The 21,963-nt window shown below is 39.8% G+C and overlaps 4 protein-coding genes across 7 annotated transcripts; 1 reads left to right on the plus strand and 3 right to left on the minus strand.

Moving 5' to 3' along the window:
- Positions 1-339: 339 nt before the first annotated feature.
- dnajc27 (DnaJ (Hsp40) homolog, subfamily C, member 27) lies at positions 340-4,426 on the minus strand. Its single transcript, XM_077615082.1, has 7 exons — positions 4,034-4,426; positions 3,257-3,339; positions 3,108-3,177; positions 2,607-2,771; positions 2,413-2,535; positions 2,178-2,338; positions 340-863 (listed from the first exon to the last, which is right to left on the minus strand). Exons 1-7 carry the CDS (start codon positions 4,118-4,120, stop codon positions 731-733), a joined length of 822 nt encoding a protein of 273 aa, XP_077471208.1. The 5' UTR covers positions 4,121-4,426; the 3' UTR covers positions 340-730.
- Positions 4,427-5,330: 904 nt separating this feature from the next.
- On the minus strand, positions 5,331-8,473 carry cd247 (CD247 molecule). Of its 4 annotated transcripts, XM_077603959.1 has the most exons (10): positions 8,227-8,473; positions 8,009-8,127; positions 7,077-7,177; positions 6,968-7,006; positions 6,812-6,874; positions 6,438-6,470; positions 6,297-6,350; positions 5,855-5,890; positions 5,687-5,767; positions 5,331-5,606 (listed from the first exon to the last, which is right to left on the minus strand). In XM_077603959.1, exons 2-9 carry the CDS (start codon positions 8,058-8,060, stop codon positions 5,702-5,704), a joined length of 444 nt encoding a protein of 147 aa, XP_077460085.1. In that variant the 5' UTR covers positions 8,061-8,127; positions 8,227-8,473; the 3' UTR covers positions 5,331-5,606; positions 5,687-5,701. The 4 variants fall into 4 exon arrangements, with proteins under 4 accessions (XP_077460085.1, XP_077460095.1, XP_077460076.1 ...); XM_077603969.1 differs by having other exon boundaries at positions 5,861-5,890; positions 8,009-8,473; XM_077603950.1 differs by having other exon boundaries at positions 8,009-8,473.
- A 615-nt stretch (positions 8,474-9,088) lies between these two features.
- On the minus strand, positions 9,089-12,527 carry creg1 (cellular repressor of E1A-stimulated genes 1). The gene is made up of 4 exons (XM_077606570.1): positions 12,136-12,527; positions 10,368-10,487; positions 10,167-10,280; positions 9,089-9,591 (listed from the first exon to the last, which is right to left on the minus strand). Exons 1-4 carry the CDS (start codon positions 12,412-12,414, stop codon positions 9,505-9,507), a joined length of 600 nt encoding a protein of 199 aa, XP_077462696.1. The 5' UTR covers positions 12,415-12,527; the 3' UTR covers positions 9,089-9,504.
- A 751-nt stretch (positions 12,528-13,278) lies between these two features.
- On the plus strand, positions 13,279-21,595 carry otud5a (OTU deubiquitinase 5a). Its single transcript, XM_077606542.1, has 9 exons — positions 13,279-14,199; positions 16,135-16,228; positions 16,670-16,734; positions 17,028-17,184; positions 17,816-17,964; positions 18,162-18,347; positions 18,468-18,672; positions 19,103-19,174; positions 19,786-21,595. The coding sequence occupies exons 1-9, from the start codon at positions 13,606-13,608 to the stop codon at positions 19,920-19,922; spliced, it is 1,659 nt and encodes a 552-aa protein (XP_077462668.1). The 5' UTR covers positions 13,279-13,605; the 3' UTR covers positions 19,923-21,595.
- Positions 21,596-21,963: the final 368 nt, after the last annotated feature.

Here is a 21,963-nt window from a genome sequence, read left to right on the forward strand (position 1 = left end):
TGTTTAAAAGACTCGCTTTTTTTCCACCCACTCTGCCCAGACAAGTAAGAACCTAGGGCCACTAGCCCCGCCCACCGTAATATTCACTTAATCGTGCAGTTGGTCGGCTTTTTTTCTTAAGACGTTATTTCGTTTTTGGAGAAACAAACGTTCCTTCAAAAATAAACAAAAAAAATATTTGGGATTCATATGTTTGGTACTATTTTGATGATGTTTTTAAGAGATTTGGGAATTGTTTTAAATGTCCGTTGGAAAAAACGCATCTACATCGCATTTCAATACCAATATGCATTATTAGCAAGGCAAAGTGATCCGTTTTTATTTCATCGGACTTCAAACGTTTTAGAGGTAGAGTTTAATCTACTATGTAAATACCCAATGTAACAATTAATAATAATTGAATATAAATGACCTATACAGTACATGTTTTTAATCTTCTAGACATTAAGACAGAATCAAATTCAAGACTGACCTGCTTTTACTGACACAACTGCCGACATCATGCTGACAAACATGCTAAAAATACAAAAAGGACAAAGACGACAAATGCCTTAAAAAACACTTTCCCTCCACTTTAAATCCTACTTAAGTTTGATTCAATTGTGAGCGCTTGCGCACCCATAAATACTGTAAATTGTTGTCCACAGGGTAACATGGCACACGAGAGTTGGAAAACAAAGTGCAGATGAATACAGAAGTGAGAAAGTGAATGTGCTTATGTGGCTTAACATTATTTGATATTCTTCAGCAGTGAGGTGCGTGCGTTCACCACCGCTTTGAATGCATCTTCGCTCCCGGGGGCCACGCATTTGTCTGGGTGCAAGAGAACCGCCAGCTTCCTGTACGCCTTGTTGACTTCCTCCCTAGAAATGAGACAGAAATAAATGCATGGAATCACAACCAGTTTCATCAACTTCATGACCATTCCCATATCTCAAATCAACATCGATTTCAATTCCTTCTGCTTCGTTATTACACATATTATTCAACTCCACGACCCACACACACTTGTTCATCAATTAATGAAGACGTTAACTCTATCAGTGCCAAAGATGATGACTTTTTTTCTCTTTGTTCTAATCACATTAATGTACTAAAGTTACTGCTTTCTAACTAAATGAATCTTTGTTGCTCATCCGAAAAACTGCATAGACTATGTAACAAACATTGGTAGTTTTAATGAGTATATACAGTAATACCTCGAATCTCGCGGTTAATGTGGACAAGACATGGCCGCGATAATCGAAAAACCGCGAAGTAGGGTCACCCCTATAAAAAATAAAACGTTTTTTTTTCTTCAGTGCTGAGTCCTAGTAGCAAGAGCGGCTTTTGGTTATGAGTTTCAGCATGGATTTTCACATTCTTATGACCTTTAAAAAAAAAAAATAAATAAGATAAAATAAAAAAATTAAAAAATCCCCAGAAAAAAATCCGCGATGTAGTGAAGCCACGAAAGTTGAACCGCGAAATGGCAAGGGATTACTGTATAATAGGTAAGACTTTGTGTCGCTCTTATTGTGAAAATGGAAGTTTAAGATGTTTATTCCATATGGATTGGTGGGTCGATTTTGACAAATTTTAGAGCAATCTATTTCTTAACTAGAAGGCTTATTGTTATATGTTGAAACAATGTGAAATAATTCCACCTTTATCAGCTTTCTTTGGAAATTATACGTTTACACTGCTAAAAACAGAGGACATTTGCAGCAGAAAAAATTTCATATGACCGAAAAATGTGCTCATCCACTCACTCCCATGACGTCTGGGCCTAAATCAGCCACACGTTTTAAAGAACAGGGAAATTTAATAGTTGCTCATGTGCAAAGGAAAGAGATATTTTGCGGCCTTAGCTGAAAATTTGTCAATGGAACACTGCTGCAGAGGGACGAAATTTTGTCTCTTTTTTGCTCCCTCTGATAACACTAAAGATTTTAAATAATTCAAGTCATTGTCGACATCTCAGTCTGAGCTTCTCAGTCCATCTCGTTGCGAGTTTCCAGCAAATGCGAATATTTGCTTTTCAGCTTGAACACGTGTCACAATACCGTCCATCATCTGATTGGTCTCACACCAAGAGACGGAATCAGGATTCTGAAATTTGCTATTTCCATTAGCGTAGAGTTCCATGCTTTATATGTATATATTACCTATTAAGATGGCCTGACCTGACAACTCACCGTGTGGCGCCAGGTTTGACACCTAACATATCCCATGAGTCTTTGCTGTTTCTGATACGTCTGATAGTGTCCGCTTGCTCTTTGGTGAAGCCTGCGCTGACCTCGGAAACGGGGCGCTTCCCACCGTTCTCACACATGTCGGTGATGGAAGAAAAGAAGGCCTGAACACAAACAAGCTCACTAGTCTGCACTCCTGTTTATCACCCCAGAGAAGCTCTCCAGTCCGTTCTCTCACCTGAAACATCTCGTTGATACCTTCTCCACTTTGCGCCGATGTCTCAAAGTAATGAAACCCCCGAGACTCTGCCCACAGACGCCCCTCGCCCTCGTCCACCACTCGCCGTTTCGACAGGTCCACCTGTGGATAAAATTGCGTCACTTCCTGACTCGGTGTTCATTGTAATCCAGCTAAAGAGAGGAAAATGGGACCTTGTTGGCGCAGACTACGAACACGATGCAGTCCATGTTGGCTTGAGAGCCCATTTCCTGTTTCATCTCACCCAGCCAGCTGTCCAAGGCATCGAAACTTTCCCGTAGACCGACATCGTACACCAGCAGCACACCCTGACTGTCCTTGTAGAATTCATTCCGCACCTAAAGAAGATCAATGTGTTAAAAAGCATCCCCTTGTGGCGTTTCCCTTGTGGATTTTCACATTTTTATGAACTTAAAAAAAGATTAAATACTTTTTTTTTTAAATAATAGCAGAAAAAAATCGTGAATCGTATTTACAGTTTAATCTATTAACTCATTCGCTGCTACTGACGGCTATAGACGTCCATCCATCTATCGCCATCACTGCCACTAAATCGTTGAATGAGATATTTGGAGCAGGGCAGCAAATAACTCGCAGCAAAACTCAGTCCCAATCGGTATTATTTTACAGTTTTTGGCAGAATGAACTTTTACGACCAAAGTATTTAAACTCACCTCGTAAAAGAATGGATGACCAGCCATGTCGAAGATGTTGACTTTGATTTCTCGGTCGCGTACTTGCACTCTGATAACACAGGCTTTAATAGGGTCACGTTGTAAATAAATACAAATGTATGGCAATACGTGACAGAGAATACACTTACTTGGTGACGCCATAGTCAATACCGATCGTGGCCAAATATTTGGGAACAAACCTCTTCTCACAGTAACGTTTGATGATACAACTCTGCAAGGTGAAATGTTTGGGCTGTTACATATAAATTACGAAGGAGTCAATTGTTTTGTAAATGAACAACTTTAATAGTATAGTCGCTTTGTGTGCTCACTCCCTAATAATTTGGTAGTTTTTATTCATGCACCATAACTGTCTGGAATGTGTGCTTATTTAAGACACGCCTAGTTGATAAATTCAAAGACACCTGAAGGCCAATCCGTAGTAATGCCGAGAGGTGACCATAAAGTGACCTTATTTGGTTTATGATTTTTAAATGACAAAAGTGAGAAAATATGTCATGACAGCAACAAAAATGGCACAGCACTACTTGTGCTATTAATATAGATGTCCAATCCACATAAACTGTTCTCATCAAAACCTCCTTAATACAAGTATAGACCGCTAGATAAGAACTGCTGTCAACCACCACTCACGCCCTGACGCTCACATGCAGAAGATCCCGACTAAGCCGCGCCTCTTAAAGACACATCCAACTAATGAATACACTACGTACAGTAAACACTATCGTGTTCAAAACAAGTTCATCTATTTCCTATGTATTTTTTCCATAAATTTGAGAGCTAATTGGTTTCGCTACAAACACATACGAACCGGCATTTCAGGGACTGAAATGAAATGAGTACTGTACGTATTGCATACAGAAGAAACCATAGGATGAGATGGTTGAAATATATTTACAACTCACCTTCCCGACTTCAGCATTCCCGAGGCTGATTACCTTCACGCGGAGTGGCTTTTTATTTTCTCGTCTCTTCGGCAGGCTCGTTTCCATTTTGGGGGATCCTTTGAAAACCCCAAACTTTGCAAGGAAGTAATAAGGGAGACGATAGAATTACACACCTTATTGGTTTCCTCTAACATTTAGCACGAGCCATGAACGCGGCGCGTGAACAAATCTATTGAGCATTCACGTTGTATTAGTTGTCATGGGTCATTATAATTACGTCAGGATTAGTTAATGACATGATTTGGTAAACTGTTGTCATATTGGACAACATAAGCAGAGCGAGGGTATTAGCAAGCGCCATAGCCAAAATGCTATTACGCCATTATAGCCACTGTGATCACTGTTCCACTTCCGCTTGTTCTCTTCAAAACAAAGCGACACCGAGAATCTTGAGCGTGAAAGAAAACACAATTTAGTCCGAAAATGTGCATTCAGTAATCTTTTTAAAGGGAATAGATAAAAACGATACAAAAATAAGCAAAATGCTCCATTAATTAATTCCGGTTGCAAATAAATGCACGTGTCATTAATTCTGACATTACACTACTAATACACGGCTGGCTCAATAGTTACATCTTTATACGATTTTTGTTTGCTTGTTGCTGCTGCTTTTTTTCAGGGCTAATAACAATTATTATGGGAATTATATGTAAAAATACTTGTTTTATACCGCTTTTTTTTTAAAGCTGTTGACCTTGGAAAACAAACAAAAGTCTGTCCTGAACTACAACAGTATATTTTCAAAAACCATAAATTGCCTCTTTTATTGATCAGGGCTTTAGTATTTTAAACTGGTAAAAATAGGTTGAGTATGTAAAGTTTTAAAAATTTATTTTTTATTATTATTATTATTATAATTTTTTTTTTTTTTTTTTTTTTTTTTTTTTTTTTTTTTTTTTTTTTTTTTTTACCCCTTTCCCCATGATGGCGCCGTTTAAGCGGCAGCCAGTGGCAGTAGCTCTGTCCACTTATGTTTTTCGTGTTTTACAGCATGTTCTATCATGAAAAATTAGAGGGAACATTGACATGCACCTGCTTGTGGCAGGTGTGATACTGGTGTGCCCATAGCGAGCAATGATGATGTCGTGACCGGATGATTCGCCTAAAGACGTTTCGCCGGCGGACGTTTGACAGACGGACAGGTCGCCGAATGGACGTTCCGCCGAACATTCATTCGGCGACCTGCCCGTCTGTCAAACGTCCGTCGGCGAAACGTCTTTCGGCGAATCATCCGAGTACCGATGATGTCGCTCACACTGGTACTCAGTGCGCTCAGGGAGGTTGACTTTCTGCTCAGACATACGAAAAATTAGAGGGAACATTGGCCCCCATGCACCTACAGCATTTTACCTCATACTGTTAGCATTAAGTTAGCATCAACTATGTGGTTTTTTTTAATGCAAAATGTAGAATTCTCTTTTTTATTGAGTTTGATGGTAACCTTAAAGCAACATAACATAAACAGCCTCATTTACTGTTTTACCAGACTGAGTTATTTGTTGAAATACAGCATTCATTTGTAACGTTTACCCTATAGAGTAAGAGAAAAAAAAAAACACTGATTAATCAAATGTCTCTAATTCAGAAAAAAACCTTGTTGTTCACTCATACCAAGACATCACGAATTTAGTGGGGTGGAAACGGTTGCATCTGGAGGGTGTCGTAGTTGTCTCTGCTGGTGGCACTGAGACCCTGAAGTCATATTTCACAGGTTGCATTTTTTGTGAGCAATGAAAAACGGCAGTGAAATTTTTATTTGTTGATTAAAAATGATGTTACCTTTACCTTGTAAAGCTGTTCTTTTTTTCTGGGTCTCTGGAAAGCAGAAATGAATATTAATAAGTGTCAGGAGAAAAAAAATACTGCATTTTTTTCTCATTAGATTTATTTTTCTAAAGCAGGAATTTGGTGAGGCAACGTTAAAATAAATGAAGAAATAATTGATATTGGGTTTTTTTCAAATGCAAAAAATACAAAGATCACTAATATTAACCCTAGAATGGTAACCCTCTATTTCAGGGGTTACCTTTCACGCTTCTGAAATAGAGGGTTACCATGGTTACCGGGGAAAAATGGGTACCCTTCATTGCACCGTCTTGCTTAGGACCCATTTTTCCCCCGGTTATCATGGTAACCCTCTATTTCAGAAGCGTGAAAGGTAACCCCTGAAATAGAGGGTTACCATTCTAGGTTTAAGAGATGAAATGAAATCAACACTCACGTCTCTCATAACAGGAAGTTCTTTGTATTCGTCTTCTGTTCGTCTGTTTAATGCCTGAAATGGTGTGCGTACACCCCCACACAAGAACACATTCTCAGTTTGTTTGATTTTCAACCATCAAAATTACTAGTATACTGATACCGTGTATGTGGAGCTATCATTTGTCCAGCGGTTCTGTAAAACATACAAAAAACATGAAGAAACATGGTGCACATATATACATGACTGGTAATTCCAGTGTTTAGGTTTAAAAATTAAGCATTAATCCACATTGAATGTTCCACTGTTCTTGAGATCTTCATATTTTATCATCACAATGCTTCTTGAGATTGGATTGGATAACTTTATTCATCCCGTATTCGGGAAATTTCATTGTGACAGTAGCAAGAGGGTGAGAATGCAGATACTACAGGAAAAGGCATAGTTATAAGTTAGACAGTACAGTCGCAAAGGCCGCAGAACAACAAAGCAAAATCCAAGAATATGATTCAGCTCATTTTTTGAGAGTCACTTACGCGTCCGCTATCCGGGTCTCCTCTCGACTCGGCATCACGGTTGGGTCTTTGTCCTCGTGCACCCTGGCCAAATGAAAAAGACCGTTCCGACGCTCAGTCACAAATCAAAATGGCAACCAGTCAGCATGAGAAACGTCGCTACTCTGTGGCTCTCACCGTCTGGCCACTATCTGTTGGCCCTCTTGTTTTGAAGAACTGCACAGACATTCACACTGAGTGGTGGGCCATACAGAATATGGGAACATTTTGTCATGAGCAAATTTACCTTCTCTTTAATAAACATGGCGGTGATGATTAAGCCGTAGAGACCCAGGAAGCCATCCAAGATATAGCACAGCCTGGGATCGTACAATGTCATCATGGCATCTACAAATTAGATTAGATAACTTTATTCATCCCGTCTTCGGGAAATTTTATTGTCACAGTAGCAAGAGGGGGAGAATACAGACACATGAAAATACATTTTAGACCTGAATAAATAGATAATAAATAAGTTAACAAATAAATAAGCGTGTTGCTGAAATATATATATATATATATAAATATACATATATATATATACATAAATATACATATATATACATACACATAAATATACATATATATACATACACATAAATATACATATATATATACATACACATAAATATACATATATATATACATACACATAAATATACATATATATATACATACACATAAATATACATATATATATACATACACATAAATATACATATATATATATATATATATATATATATATATATACATATATACATACACATAAATATACATACACATAGATGTACATGTATACATACGGTTGGATATATTTGGATATACATTGTAGTCAACATTGTCTGTCAATTAAAGCATTAAATCATGTTTGGCCATTTTGGTACCCTTCTATATGAGCAAGGGTATTTGTCTTCGTTTTTCAGAGCAAAGCATTTCGCGGTTAGCTGAAAAGCCACAAAGTTTCTTCCTGGTCGATGGTTCTTTCCAAATATTAACTTATAAAACCCCATCCCACCTAAAATTCAAGGCCAAAGTTTGGAACATTGACACAATGTTTGAGTAGATTTGGATTTCTCTTTTTTAACCTATGAATAAAAACATTTTGAGAACTTTTAATTGTGTTTCAAATACAATAGTCAAGTGCCAATTAAGATAATTTGAGTTGAATGATTTTACCTGTGGGCCTGATTGCCAACACCAGCAGAACTGACGTCTCCAGAAGCCCCATCGTAAACTTCTTGGAGTTTCTTGTAAAACTTTGAATGTCAAGTAGTGCAGGAAGTGGGCTGGATCTGCTGCGGTAGATGACATTGTGCGCCCATGTCACATTTTGTGTCTCTGTAGCGACTGCGTTTGACAGAAATCCCTGTTTGTAACGCCACTTAAGCACTCACGTAAGAGATTTGGAGATCAATCCCAATAAAACAAATGTCTCCTCCAAGCTGAACTCAAGAACTCAAAAATTGTGTGCCATCAAACTTAGTTAATGATAGACGTGAATTGATCAGATTGATCATATGGTACGTAGGGGGTGATTTCGTCACAAGGAATTGTAGGACTGCATTAGGTAAAATTATGTATTTATGCTATAAATGTCTATCATTTCTTTCTTGTTTGAATTCAATGGGCATCATGCTTCTTCTGACAAATGCTCCTTGGCCACCAGGGGGCAGTGTAAAATAGACAAATCATTTGACAATGGGGCAAAAAAGGTCACAACGCCGATTAAGTCTAGTAGTATCTGACATTTTGTATCATGAAAAATTCAGTGGTGGAATCAACTGAATCAACAATCTCTAAGAATCACTGTCTCATAATTATTTGCGAACAGAATTATTTTAAAATTAAACTTTTCAATCATTTGAGAAAATATATAAACCCCACATTCATTTTATTTCTAAATGGGCGCAAGAAAAAAAAACATGCAAAACCGTAATTAAAACTATAAGATAACATTTTCGCGTATGTTCTGAGGGGGATACTTCTAAACCCTCCAATCTGATCCATTCCTTTAGATGTCTAATTTCATTTGCATCTCAACAACAGCTTTTCTTTTCCCTCACACAATACAAAAAAAGTTGTATCAAAATTATAGTTTTGCACATGATCCTTAAACCACATATTATTTACAACATGGAGTCTGTAGGAGCTTCACATAATTTCAATTGCTTTAAATATTTTCCTGATTGAGCCCACAACACCATAATAACCATCTCAACTTCATCATAAAACATTAAGACCAAAGACAGGAGACTGTTACATTCCACATGCTTTATTAATAAACAATATATTGTATAGAATGCTCTATAAAAAAATAAAAATGTATTGATATTTTATGAAATACAATCAAAATTAAGGCAACGCACCAGTGTCCTCCGAATTATCTTTTAATATGTACATCACCTAATCAAAACTTATGGCACATGCTTTATTAATAAGCAATATATTGTATAGAATGCTCCATAAAAAATAAAAATATATTCATATTTTATGAAATACAATCAAAATTAAGGCAGCGCACCAGGGCCATTCGAATTATCTTTTAATATGTACATCACCCAATCTAAATTTATGGCACTTGCACCTGACAGCAGATCAGTTTAAGCTCATTTACTGGAAGAAAATCCCAATACAATTCACTGCAAAGAACAACACACTAAACACCCTTGGCATCACTTTTGACTATTATCAGGGGAGGCCTGATAGTATTCATCGGGACTCACTGTCTTGACTCCCCCAAAATAATCAAGCACCCATACCTGCAACACAGAGGGGGAGACAATAAGGTCAGAAAGTACTATACTAGGATACTGTATTCTGTAGGGATGTCTCGATCACATATTTTTGCATTTGAGTCCGAGCTATCTACCGACATAGTGTCTTAATCTGATACCTCGAAAATGAATTAAGTGGGCAGCGGTGGCGGGTGTCATTTAAATATTTCACCACTGACATGTTCATCCGTGTAAATGCTATCTTAGCATTAGCTTCTTGTGACAGCTATCAAAATGTTTGCCTTCCAGCAGTGTTTACTACAACTTCACCTTTTTCCAACTGAGTTGCGATATTGGGTAGTACTCTAAAAAACACAAGTATTAGAATTGTGAAAGATTCGTGGAATAATTTCTCCCCCTTAAAGCTTCCTTGAGCCAAAAAAGCTTAAGAAGCCCCGGTTTACAGTCCCTCATGAGAATCCAACTCATACACGGCTATGTATTTTCCATTCCACACATAACGGGGTCACACAATTGCAGGCATGTGAATAGAGCCAATGAATATTCAACCACACATGCATCTTTTGAACAAAAATTAAGCCATCTGCCCTCTAGCCTACCTGTGTGATATTGAACTTTGCAAAGAACCAGTCGTGGTCTGCTGGCCAGTCAACCATTTCCGGGTGCCGACTAAAAAGGGCTTTCTTTGCAAACAGGGCTTCTGTGCCGTTCACCTGAAGAAAATTAGCGGGTAAGTGTAAATGATGGAACAAATGAAAACTAAAAGAGTGAGTGCATTTCAAGTTTTAGGCGGTACACACTTCCAGCACCGATCCGGACAAGATGATGTGAGCGCATAATGGACTCTGAGGGTCGAAGCCCTGCTGGCGGCAGTAGTCAGTCTGAGCCAGAGACATGGACAAAGACGCTTGTTGGTTCACCTGCATGGAGACAAGGTTTCATTTCACCTCATGGAAGCTTTCATGGAACAGTGTTATTCATATTAACCAAGTGCATATAAATAAATCGGAAAATGCATTAAATGTAGGAGTTCCATTAGAGAGAAAAAATTGAAACACATTCTCGTTGCACTCAAGTTGCTAAAGAGTGCGCAATTTACATGGGAAGATTCAATGAGGAATCTTGGAAATGTATATTATACTTGGCTTAGTCATCATATAACAGATAAATCAGTCTTTATATTCCATTAAGAAACAAACTTCAATTGTAAATTCCTGGTTTATCCTGGGTTATTCCATCAGGGGTGTCAAATTTTCAAAGCTGATCAAATTGCATAAACAGCATTTTGTGTTTTCAATCAACCATTGCATGGTGTTTGTGTCCTAACTTTTGTTCTCAGTAAAGGTACAAAGTGTGTCCGGAGTAAATATCATGAGTGTGAATACCATCTGTATGCACGTCATCACATTTAATCAGCATTGAGCCATGTTTAAAGTCATGCGACCTCATGTGACATCATATAACTATATCTCAAAACGGCTGAGGCACCCTTGAGAAGCTGCTGAGTCATGGTGATATTGTTATCATTGCATAAGTTTACATATTGGATGCATGTAACATATTCACTTAGACGAAGAAAAATTGATCACGTTTAGCCAAGAGTAAACCCTTACCTGTGATACTTGTTAGAATAAGGTGTTTAATGTTTAATGACCAGATGCCATTTCAGATTAGATCGTCTTTATGGAAAGGACGTGAATTATGTCATGGCAAGCGGAGGATGGAAGAGTTGTCACAGAGGTTTTTTGGTGTACTTATTTGTTTGTTTGTTGTTATTTGTGCACATCGTGGTCAAGCTTTAAATCTCATTACACTTGTATACAATGACAATAAAAGCATTCAATTCAATTCAGTTACTCAAACTAAGGTGTTATTTAATAAGTTTTCTATTCTTTTAAAAAATGTTGTGTTTTGAAAGATAAAGTGCATGCAGTATATAGATAAAACGCGCCCTGCTAATACTGTGTAAATTCTCAGAGTAGGCTCATCTGAAAAAGAAGAATTTGGAGCACAACAATTTAAATATACCGCATTTTCTGGACTATAAGTCGAATCTGAGTATAAATCGCACCAGCCAAAAAAAGCATAATTAAAAAGGAAAAAAACATAAGTCGCACTGGAGTATAAGTCGCATTTTTGGGGGAAATTTATTTGATAAAATCCACACCAAAAACATGTCATCTTCAAAGGCAATTTAAAATAAAAATAAAATAGCGAACAGGCTGAATATGTGTACATTATACTAACGTTACATGACTGACATGCCGGGTAATGTCAGTAATGACGTAACATATTAAGAGTTGTATTCAGATAACTCTAGCATAAAGAACATACTAACAAGTTTACCAAACTATCAGTTTCACTCCAAATCACAAAATGAAATATTCATCCTCGGTGTCACTTTTAAACAACTCCACAATTCGGGAGGTAGATAATTTCTCATATAAGTCGCACCAAAGTATAAGTCGCACCCCCGGCCTAACTATGAAAAAAACTGCGATTTATAGTCCGAAAAATACGGTACTTCCACATATTAACAGTCCTTGTTACATTTAATCGATGACTTACCTCCAGGTCTTGCACAGAGATCTCCATGCGGGTCAAGTACATGTAGGGCACGCCGGAGCCGGAGCTCTTGGGCCCGTCGCTCACCGAGAAGACGTTGGAGAAAGGTTGCCCCACCACCGGCTTGTGGCTGCTGATAGTGGCCATGGAGGCCCAGTCGCACTGGTGCGCGACGAAGCGGGCCACCCGGGCAACCTGATCGTGGGGCGGCACGCGGACCCGGGTAGACCCCAAAGTCAGGCCGAGGAGGAACAAGCCGACAACCCACAAGAGAACCTGCATGTTCAGCTGTTAAGACTTAGACACCAGTCGGTAGAATACGTAAACAAATGCAAAGTGATGCGATAATATAAACAACTTGAACCGGAATATCCGGTCCGGATTTTCGAAGTAAAACAAGCTCAAAGCAGGTTTTTCAAGGTTATTTCCTTTCCAAAACGAAATGACGGACAAAAACTATAGAAGTAAAATACTACAACTAAAAGGAGGAAGAACGACAACTTCCTTGTATGTGCACAAAACTAAAACGTAATGAAATTAAATACACTAATAGCATCGTTTACGCATTTCATCCCCATAATCAGCATTTACACACGTCAACCATAAAAAGTGTGATCTTTTGTCAAGTTTTATTATATACATATTTTCATTTAATCTAGATGCATCTTGCACAAATAACGAAAAATAAACGACAAACAATACGTTAACTAATCAAAAATAATTTCACGTAAAATGAGATTTAAACAAAAAAAGCCAATCTACTCTAACAAATTATGAAAACTAACCAAAATTAGAGGGTACAAAATATAAAATAAATACATCTAAATTAGCACTTTAAAAACCCCAAACTAATATAACCTTTCTTTAGGTAGCCGACTGAACAAGATACACTTATCGCTCTAACTCTAATCAGCCAATTAATTACCTGGGTTTTAATGAATAGTAAATAGTCAAGAAAAAAAACTTGAAGCGACTGAAAAATAGAAGCAACACCACAGTGCAATTTCGTCACCGAAAAATGTATAATTAAAATCGAGAGGTTCGTAGCATTTATGTAGTAGTTCAGCAGTGTGTGTCATTTTAATGTTCAACTTATATTTGTATTTACGGAACCAAGTGAAGACTGCACGCCGTTAGCCGGTGACGTAAGGACGTAGTCTGACCCGGAAGTGACGCCTTTCGGCCCGTCAGACAGTGTTGATGTTTTGTGCACGAGCTCTCGGCCGGGAAGACGGAGGCGTATTTTTGGTTTTTTTCCCTTCTTTGTCTCTTGGTAGCGTTCCGTCCAAACGTCGATGGGAATCGCCGTGTGGTCGACGGAGAACATTCGCTCAATGATTCGCGGCTAGGCAGCCACCTCGACGCCGAACACAGCCGATCTTTTGAACCAAAAAGGCGGACTGACTCGTCGCCCTCTACCCCCTCACCGCCTCCCCACCCCTCCTCCTTCTCCCGTTCCTACTCCTCCCCACCATGACGATCCTGCCCAAAAAGAAGCCCAGCTCCGGGGTCGCGGATCACGCTGATGACAGCGACCGCCGGAGCGTCGCGGACCCCCACCAGCACCCGCACCCTCATGCGGGGAGGACGGGAGCCCGGCCGCGGGCTTCACCCCCGCCGTGGTCGTACCAGCCCGCCCCGGCCTCCGCGAGAGACGAACGGCGGAGCATTGAGGCGAGCTCCCGGCCGCAGCAGGCCTCTCCTCCGCCCGGCGGCTCCGTGGCCTCCGCCGGGCCGTGCGACGGTCGGGACGGTGGCGGCGGCGGCGTCGTCGGCGGCATGGTGGCGACCTCTCGCGGGGACTTGGTGGTGCAGGCCGGCGTGGTGGGTTGCGGCGGAAGTATCGGCAGCTGCTGCTCCGGGCCCGGCCTCAGTAAGAGACGGCGGCAAGCGGGCACCTGCTCCGGTGGGGCGGCCCTAACTGGAGGAGGGCAGGCCGGCGTCAGCGGTCCCGGCGGCGTGGGCTCGAGCAAGGAAACGGACGAGGGAGCCGGCGGCAACAACAGCGAGGACGAGTACGAGAACGCCGCCCGACTGCAGGCCGTTGACCCGGCCACCGCAGAGCAGGTGAGCGTCAGAAACACATTCCGTCCTCGTGGGCTTTCTGCCTAGCCTTTTAAGTCGTTTAATGCTTGGGCACGTGGGCATTTTGGAATGACACTCGTTTTAGGGTCACGTCAATCACGTCGTCGCCATGGCAACACGTCGCTAGCTTCGCAACAGAAATTGATTGTGGTGGGAAACACACTACCGGTACTATATATATATACTTCCTCTTTTCAGGTATTTGCTCTTAACTGCAGTGTTTTCTGGACTATCCCTCACAATCTGGATTTTTTTTCCGCCTTAGATTGTCCAAAATACGCATTTCCTAAACGTTTGTCAATATAGGCGTCATAAACAGATCAATAAGTATTTCAGTGTACTATATCAACCAATGAAATTGTCCTAATTTGATTTGATTCTGAATAAGATAAGAAAAAAATGTCATTTGACATCACGATACTGGAGTGTGGGCTGAATCATTTTGAATACAACTGTATATACCAATATTTGCATGTTGCATTAATTTCCCCCTGATTGCCGTAAAACAAAAACAAAACTAGTTCTGCTTTACCTGTAGCTCAAGCAGATTTTGTGAGTGGCTACCGCTAATAATTGTAGAAGAGCGCATGTTTGTGGAGTTGCCCCTCTGCAGACAACAAATAATTGGCCATCACAATTAACTTTATGAAAGATAATTTTGTCACTGTATAAAATGATTGGTTGGGATATATCAAGTAACATTTATACGTCGTCAATTAAGCACGCCAACTAAACCAACTGAAAAGGAAAATGAATGAATAATGTGATACATTTGTACCAAATAATCGGTAACGCCCTTTAAGGATCTAATTCAATAAACCGTTTGCAGGACATCCGGGTCCATGTTTACTTAGAAATGACTGGTGTAGCAGTGTTTAAAATGGATAGATCATGGAAACATTCAGCTCACGACCCAATTTTATTTATATAGAACTACACCACAGCTATAATTAAGTGTTGTACTAAAGACTGAACATGAATAAAATGGAAACCAATCATTGTTGTTGTATGGTTGGGATACAACAATACTGGATTAGGAAAGATAATTAAAACAGAACCAGTGACTTATCATACACCGTCGTGTTTATATTAACTCCTCAATACTGTGGGATCAAATTAGATTTAGGATCTTTAATCAAACATATTTTCAAAATCAAATCATGACCACAAAAATCCAAATCAAATAGCCAGGCTATGAAAGATGCAAAAAAGTTGCATATGGTCACTCAACATGACTATTTTGAAATCAAGTTTCCTTTTCAAATGAAAAACAATAAAACCACCATTGTGCCTCAACTTGAAGCACTCTAAGTCTAGATACTATCTTTTTAACTGAAATGTCTTGTTCAAAGTACATCAGAAAAGAAGTTTCAATTACCATTGAAGCCATTCCCCTTTTCTCAGTTGTTCTACCTTTGTCAAAATAAGAGAATGGTTTGTTCATTGGTAGTGCTGTCACAATACACAATCCTTTTAGGCAATTGCTGCAATCACAGGATTATTTGAGTATACAATGAGACTCGTGAAACCTCTCTGCTGGTATTTTAGTCCACTTTTTATGAGCAAACTAGTGTTATTGCTGGATATATGGATATATGCTGGATCCATGGCAAGATATAGTCACAATATGGCGCCAGCCACCAAACACACATTCACATACACTGCATGCAAAAAAATATAGTAAAAAATAGCTGAAACATTCATCCATTGATTCTGTGTGCCTACTATCCTCACACTGTTTACTACTTGATCTAGGATGTCCTCAACTTTGGCAATGTCACCCTAGCTCAGAACACAAATAGTGTCTGACAAAATATTGATTTAAAAAAATGTTGGGTTTCTCAAGATAACCTCCGCTCTTCTGATGTAGTCACTCATTTTGCATGTGTGTGCATGTGGGCATGCGTGTGTGTGCAGCAGGAGCACTGGTTTGAAAAAGCTCTGCAGGACAAGAAAGGTTTCGTCATCAAGAAGATGAAGGAGGATGGGGCGTGCCTCTTCCGAGCTGTTGGTCAGTCAATTTATGATTAGCTGGGGTCACTGTGATATTTGACCTTGCAATACAGTGCTAACATGATTCATACATACTATGGCTATGTGCTATTTTAGTTTTTCTCATTTGATAAATCTACAAATATGTTTTTAAAAAAGTGTGTTTTTTTGTTAAACATGGGGTACTATGTTTAGAAATAATGAGAAAAGTAACTTCAAGCCGCAGGGTTTAGATTAGGGAGATAGCGTTTTTTTTTTTTACACTATTCATACAAATAATTTAATCCAATAACGAAAAAGTAATTACATACAATACATTTTTATTTTATTTTTTCCACTGAGATCACTTGTTAATTTGAATAATGTCACTCAACTATTAGAAAAAATATTTTTGCCAAGCAAATTCTCCCTTAAAATTATTTGGCAACACTGATGTATGTGTATGTGTTTTTCTGTGCAGCTGACCAGGTGTATGGCGATCAGGACATGCATGAGGTGGTGAGAAAACACTGCATGGACTACCTGGTGAGTGGCAGCCACTTAGTCACCATTTCTAGATGAAGCAAAATTATATTTTAGAATGTGTGTACAATTTGTCGGGTATTTCATGGGGGAAAAATAGCACATTAGGATTCTGTGTTTTTTTTCCTGATACTCTGGATTTTTTTTCTGTTATCATGTAAATATTTTAACACAAAAAAATGCACTCACACTTTTCACATAGATAGGGAACGAATAAATGATGAACAATTATTTTAGTTACATGAATTTGGGGGGTTTTCCTGAGTTTTTTTTCCCATCTGTTATTTTCCTTACAGATGAAAAACGCTGACTATTTCTCTAACTATGTGACGGAGGACTTCACCACGTACATCAACAGGAAGAGGAAAAACAACTGCCATGGCAACCACATTGAGATGCAGGCAATGGCGGAGATGTACAACAGGCCTGTGGAGGTGTACCAATATGGCACAGGTATCTTCTTGTTCTTCTTTCATTATTTAATTTTAGAGCTGCAAGGATTACACACACAACTCAAAATAATTCATTCATTCATTCCTTTTTCATCCCGCTGCTTTTCAAAAGGTCTGCATGGGTGCGGGGGCCTATCCCAGCTAACTATGAGCACTAGGTGGGGGACACCCTGAATTGGTTGCCAGCCAATCGCAGGGGACAAGGATTTTTTTACTTCCACATCAGCCATTGACCCCACTCCAAAAAACTAATTGAACTCAACTGTGACCAGCTAGCTACCTAAAAGTATCATACTACCTGACAATAGACTGACTAAAAACTGACAATCGTTTGAGTATTGATTTCCCGAGAGTTCCAAATGAGCACAACAATTAAAAGAGATAGGACCATATTGACTGCGGTAAATTATGCTTATGACAGGTGTATGTAGCACAGAAGCGGCTAGGAAAACTGAACGAATGAGCAAAAGCCGAGTGTGAGTATTTTCACAGAAATAGCAACCACATATTTGTGCTCATGACCAGTAGCACAGACGCAAACATTCAATAGTTAACACCTTACTTAGTTTCATTGATCTCTTTGTGGCTGCCATTGTGCCGTTTCCACGCTAAGCCTGCCTTTCCCGTCACAGAACCAATCAACACCTTCCACGGAATCCACCAGAATAACGATGAGCCCATTCGAGTGAGCTACCATCGCAACATCCACTACAACTCTGTGGTCAACCCCAACAAGGCGACCATCGGGGTGGGCCTTGGCCTGCCCGCCTTTAAGCCTGGGGTATGTACTTGGGCCCTTATACTCTTACTTTATACAAAACCTGAAAATCTTTCATGATCCTAAAGTGCAGTTGTGGCGAATTAGTCAAATATGTGTCATATTGGCTTGGCTGTTTGAATCAATTGTCTCGGTAGGGACTCGTTTGATACTACACTAAATCACTTATATGCTCTGTGTACTTTAAACTACATTCCTAGTACGCAGACCAGTCCCTAATGAAGTCGGCCATTAAAACGTCCGAGGAGTCGTGGATCGAGCAACAGATGTTGGAAGACAAGAAGCGAGCGAGTGATTGGGAGGCCACGTGTGAGGCTATTGAAGAGCAGGTGGCCAGGGAATCGTACCTGCAGTGGCTTCGGGACCAGGAGAAGCAGGCCCGACAGGTCAGGCGTATACTTAATAACTTTTATGAGTCTAATTGGACAATTAAGTACGATCAATTACGCCCTGTTTCTGTAAGGCTTTTGGCCCCAACCATCCTTCTTGTCATCTATTCCTCCCAGCCCAGGAAAGCCAGCGCCACTTGCAGTTCTGCGACAGCGGCGGCCTCTAGTGGCCTGGAGGATTGGGCTGCCCGGTCGCCACGGCAACGAGACCCTGACCCTACCCACTCTGACCACGCAAGCTCCCCGTCAACTGTCATCAAGCCGCCTTCCCCGGCTGGTGCTGCCCTCCTCCTCAGCAAACCACCCTCGCCTTGCGCTCCAGGTAACATCTACTATTTTATTTCAATATTTATGGATCTGTGTCATTCTTTAGAATTGGTGTTCAAATACCCTTTGACAAATGTCAATCATGTAATTAGTGTGGAAAAATGATGATATTTCTACTGAGCTTTCAATCATTCTATTCCATAATGTAAATTTCAAACTAGGATTGGCTGCTTGCAAACCAGACTAAGCAAGCAGTGTTTTTGAATGAGGGAATGAGAAACCCTTTATTTGCCGAATATGTTACAACAACAAAAGGAATTCATTTTTCAGTTTCAACCCGCACAGGAACATAAAAAGGAACTAATACAAGTCATGATTAAATCCTTTATAATTCAATTTCTCATGAAAAAAAATAGTTCAAAAAAAAAGACTACATGCATGGGTCACTTTTGTCTTCTTGAAGTGTTTGTGTTTTTATTTTGCAGGTCCAAGTAATCAGAGTCGCCATCATTTAGAGTACAGAGCCATCATGCAGGAGATGTCACCTACAGCATTTGGTAAGAAATACATAGTTTGACTGTAATGGGGGTGTAAATATGTGCACAGAGCAGTGGCAGGGTCAGAAAAGGGCCTTTTCACCCAAAAAAGTCTGCCATGCCTCATCAACAGACCCTTTCTTTGTATATATGGTAAGGGGGTTCTTGGGCACTCAGGGTGACGCAGCAAGACTACATTTGCGAGAGGAGGGAGTTCACATATCAAACCATCTCTCGAATAGAGCTATTCGAGAGTGGCACCAATAGGAAAAGGGCTGCTGGAGGTATTTCATGCTAGTTTGTCAGATACATTCATAGATAAAATCTTGATAAATGTGTTTTCTTAGAGTTTTCCGAGTTTTGGGACACTTGAAAAGGAGCTTTCAGACTCTCATGGTTAGCACAGAAGACATCTCAAGGCAGTTTGGTTAGAACTGTAGCTCAAAAATAAATGAGTATAGATCCCCATTAATGAGGTTAAGGCAATAGGAGAAAAAGAAAAGGATAGTGTGAACTTGTTGTCGAGGATAAGAACCTCCGTTTTGTTACTGTTTACTTCAAGCAAAGATTTGACTGCTTATCCTGTGTATTTAGGTATACTTTTGTGTATTCAGTTTTTTTTCTCTCTTCAGGTCTGAGCGACTGGGAAGACGATGAAATCTTGGCATCGGTCCTGGCGGTGTCCCAGCAGGAATATTTGGACAGCATGAAACACCAGAGTGGCACCGTGCAGCATCGAGAGCGAGAAGCGTCGCCCGACAGCAGCTGATGGACACACACAGACACACACACACACAACCACACCTATGGCCCCCTCCTGCCCTCAGTAAACCACTGAAGACAAAGCCAGAAGAAAGAAACGCAGTTATTTTTTATCTCAAATTAAACCGTTTGTCCCTCCCTCCTCTCTTTCCCTTGGGCGCATTCAGACTCAGTCAACCTGACGCCAACCACACATCCAATGGGAATCCGTGGGAACAAAACATGTACTGCTACTTGCAACTTCTGCTTCATCACGTATGATCACTGACATGCTGCGACCCTAAGCGGTCTCTAGGACACAGGAAACAATGTTGTCACATGACCTCACGTTGATTTTTTTTCCTTATTTATTTTTGCTTTTGCACAAGCTACACTGCTCACAAAATGTTCAAGATATTCTTCTTTCAGGATGAACCTCGAAACCTTTGTATGCACTTGTCTAGCTGTTCATTTTTTTTTACGACTATTGGCAAAACTTGTTCTCTTCCATGGTGCTTAATGGTAAAATTTACATATTTCCTGGTTTTGTTAAACACCAAGACTATAATTACTTAACAGGGCTTCGCCATTGCGAGGCTTCAAACAGAATTAACAAATGTGACAGCGGTACATCAGCAGTTTGCAAAAAGCAACAACAAAAAACAATCTTGGGAATTTAACTGTACTTTGCCATTAGGGCCATGTTAGAGAAAAACAAGTTCACAAAAACAACGGAAACATTGAATAGTTGAACACCTTATTTCAAACTGTACGAATGAAGTGAACCTGAAAAGGTTTTTAGTGCATTTGAGGGCCGCCCTCCATCAAGTTTCACCAGAAAGCCCCAAAGCTTGAACTTATTTGGGCATTTGTGTACCTGTAGTTTTTTTTTTTTTTGAAGTGGGGCTAACGCCTCTTGGCTGCTGTATAGCCAATTGGTTGTCGACCCGATCTCTAAGTTCTTTTTGTCCAACGTAGTCCAAACATAAAAGCAAGCAGGGTCACGATAAGTCATTATCAAAAAGAGCAGGTCCTAACGAGCTGCTATGCTCGGATACCGTTTCTGAAAATGAGGCTTTCTGGCACTGGCCGGGACAAAGGGATCATTAACGCCAAGTTGAAATGGTTTTAACGCTCGAGATATTTTTTCAGTTCTACTTCAGTGAACTAGCATAACTCACCTCACTGCGATGTAAAAATGTCACTTAGTACGGCTGAACTGTAGCGGTTCTTTTTGACGAGTTTAGTGTCAGCGGGCTTTCAGGTGAATTTCTGATGACTGGCAAATGAAGTTTGCCTTCTGGTTTGTAAAGAAAGATTCTTATTGAACATGTAGCACAAAGGGTGAGCGAGGCTTATCTTAAAAATAAGACAACGGCGCCCCATGCTACACACTTAACGCAGGAAGTCCATCCCTGTACAACTTCACGGACTTCCTGTTGGTGACCTGAGTGTTTGAGTTCCATTGATGGCTTGAAAACCTATTTTTTAAAATGTTTTGTCTTCCTCTTCTTACCTCCATCATCATCAATAGCTGCATGTTTGATCATGACCAATGGAGATGTGACAAATGAGAGACAAATACACAATTGTCACACTTATCCTCTTTATGATTGATTATTGTTATTATTAATATAAGTTTGTTGATGACATTTTTTTTGTTTTCTTGGAATAAAAAGAGGGAAAATGTTTCAGGCAGAATGAGCTGCTCCTTTACGAAAAGCTGCATGTTCATTTTTCTTCATTGAAGGTCGTTGTAAACACCTTTGCCAACTGGTCAGCACAAGTTCCCAGTGGGCAGACAGTCACTCCATCTGGTTCTGCTACCTTTATGGGGTTTGTATCTGGGTGGACCTCACCTCGTGCTTCTTTTTACTTTTTAATCATGCTTTTTTTTTACTAAAAATGTATGGTTTTCCAATTTTATGGTGTTTTTTTCCCAATTCAATGTTCTACCTTTTTTTCTTGTTCTTATTTTCAGGTAATTATGTAGTGCGCTAATGCTTTTTTTGTGTGTGAATAAGTATATGATTGAACATATGTAAACTGGGGTGGCTGCGTGGTTAGTG

The sequence above is a fragment of the Stigmatopora argus genome, chromosome 1, assembly GCF_051989625.1.
Source record: "Stigmatopora argus isolate UIUO_Sarg chromosome 1, RoL_Sarg_1.0, whole genome shotgun sequence".
Lineage (NCBI taxonomy): Eukaryota > Metazoa > Chordata > Actinopteri > Syngnathiformes > Syngnathidae > Stigmatopora > Stigmatopora argus.

What these genes read in the sequence shown, in the direction of transcription:
- creg1 (XM_077606570.1), bottom strand. Translation starts at nt 12,414, where the DNA reads ATGCAGGTTCTCTTGTGGGTTGTCGGCTTGTTCCTCCTCGGCCTGACT. An exon ending in TCTCTGTGCAAGACCTGGAG is followed by an intron (nt 10,488 to 12,135) that starts GTAAGTCATCGA and finishes GTCTCCATGCAG; the next exon opens with GTGAACCAACAAGCGTCTTT. An exon ending in CAAAGTTCAATATCACACAG is followed by an intron (nt 9,592 to 10,166) that starts GTAGGCTAGAGG and finishes TCTGTGTTGCAG; the next exon opens with GTATGGGTGCTTGATTATTT.
- dnajc27 (XM_077615082.1), bottom strand. Translation starts at nt 4,120, where the DNA reads ATGGAAACGAGCCTGCCGAAGAGACGAGAAAATAAAAAGCCACTCCGC. An exon ending in ATTGACTATGGCGTCACCAA is followed by an intron (nt 3,178 to 3,256) that starts GTAAGTGTATTC and finishes CTGTGTTATCAG; the next exon opens with AGTGCAAGTACGCGACCGAG. An exon ending in TCGTAGTCTGCGCCAACAAG is followed by an intron (nt 2,536 to 2,606) that starts GTCCCATTTTCC and finishes TTTTATCCACAG; the next exon opens with GTGGACCTGTCGAAACGGCG.
- cd247 (XM_077603959.1), bottom strand. Translation starts at nt 8,060, where the DNA reads ATGGGGCTTCTGGAGACGTCAGTTCTGCTGGTGTTGGCAATCAGGCCC. An exon ending in GTTGGCAATCAGGCCCACAG is followed by an intron (nt 7,178 to 8,008) that starts GTAAAATCATTC and finishes TCTAATTTGTAG; the next exon opens with ATGCCATGATGACATTGTAC. An exon ending in CAACAGATAGTGGCCAGACG is followed by an intron (nt 6,875 to 6,967) that starts GTGAGAGCCACA and finishes TCATTTGGCCAG; the next exon opens with GGTGCACGAGGACAAAGACC.
- otud5a (XM_077606542.1), top strand. Translation starts at nt 13,606, where the DNA reads ATGACGATCCTGCCCAAAAAGAAGCCCAGCTCCGGGGTCGCGGATCAC. An exon ending in ACCCGGCCACCGCAGAGCAG is followed by an intron (nt 14,200 to 16,134) that starts GTGAGCGTCAGA and finishes GTGTGTGTGCAG; the next exon opens with CAGGAGCACTGGTTTGAAAA. An exon ending in ACCCTCGCCTTGCGCTCCAG is followed by an intron (nt 18,673 to 19,102) that starts GTAACATCTACT and finishes TTTATTTTGCAG; the next exon opens with GTCCAAGTAATCAGAGTCGC.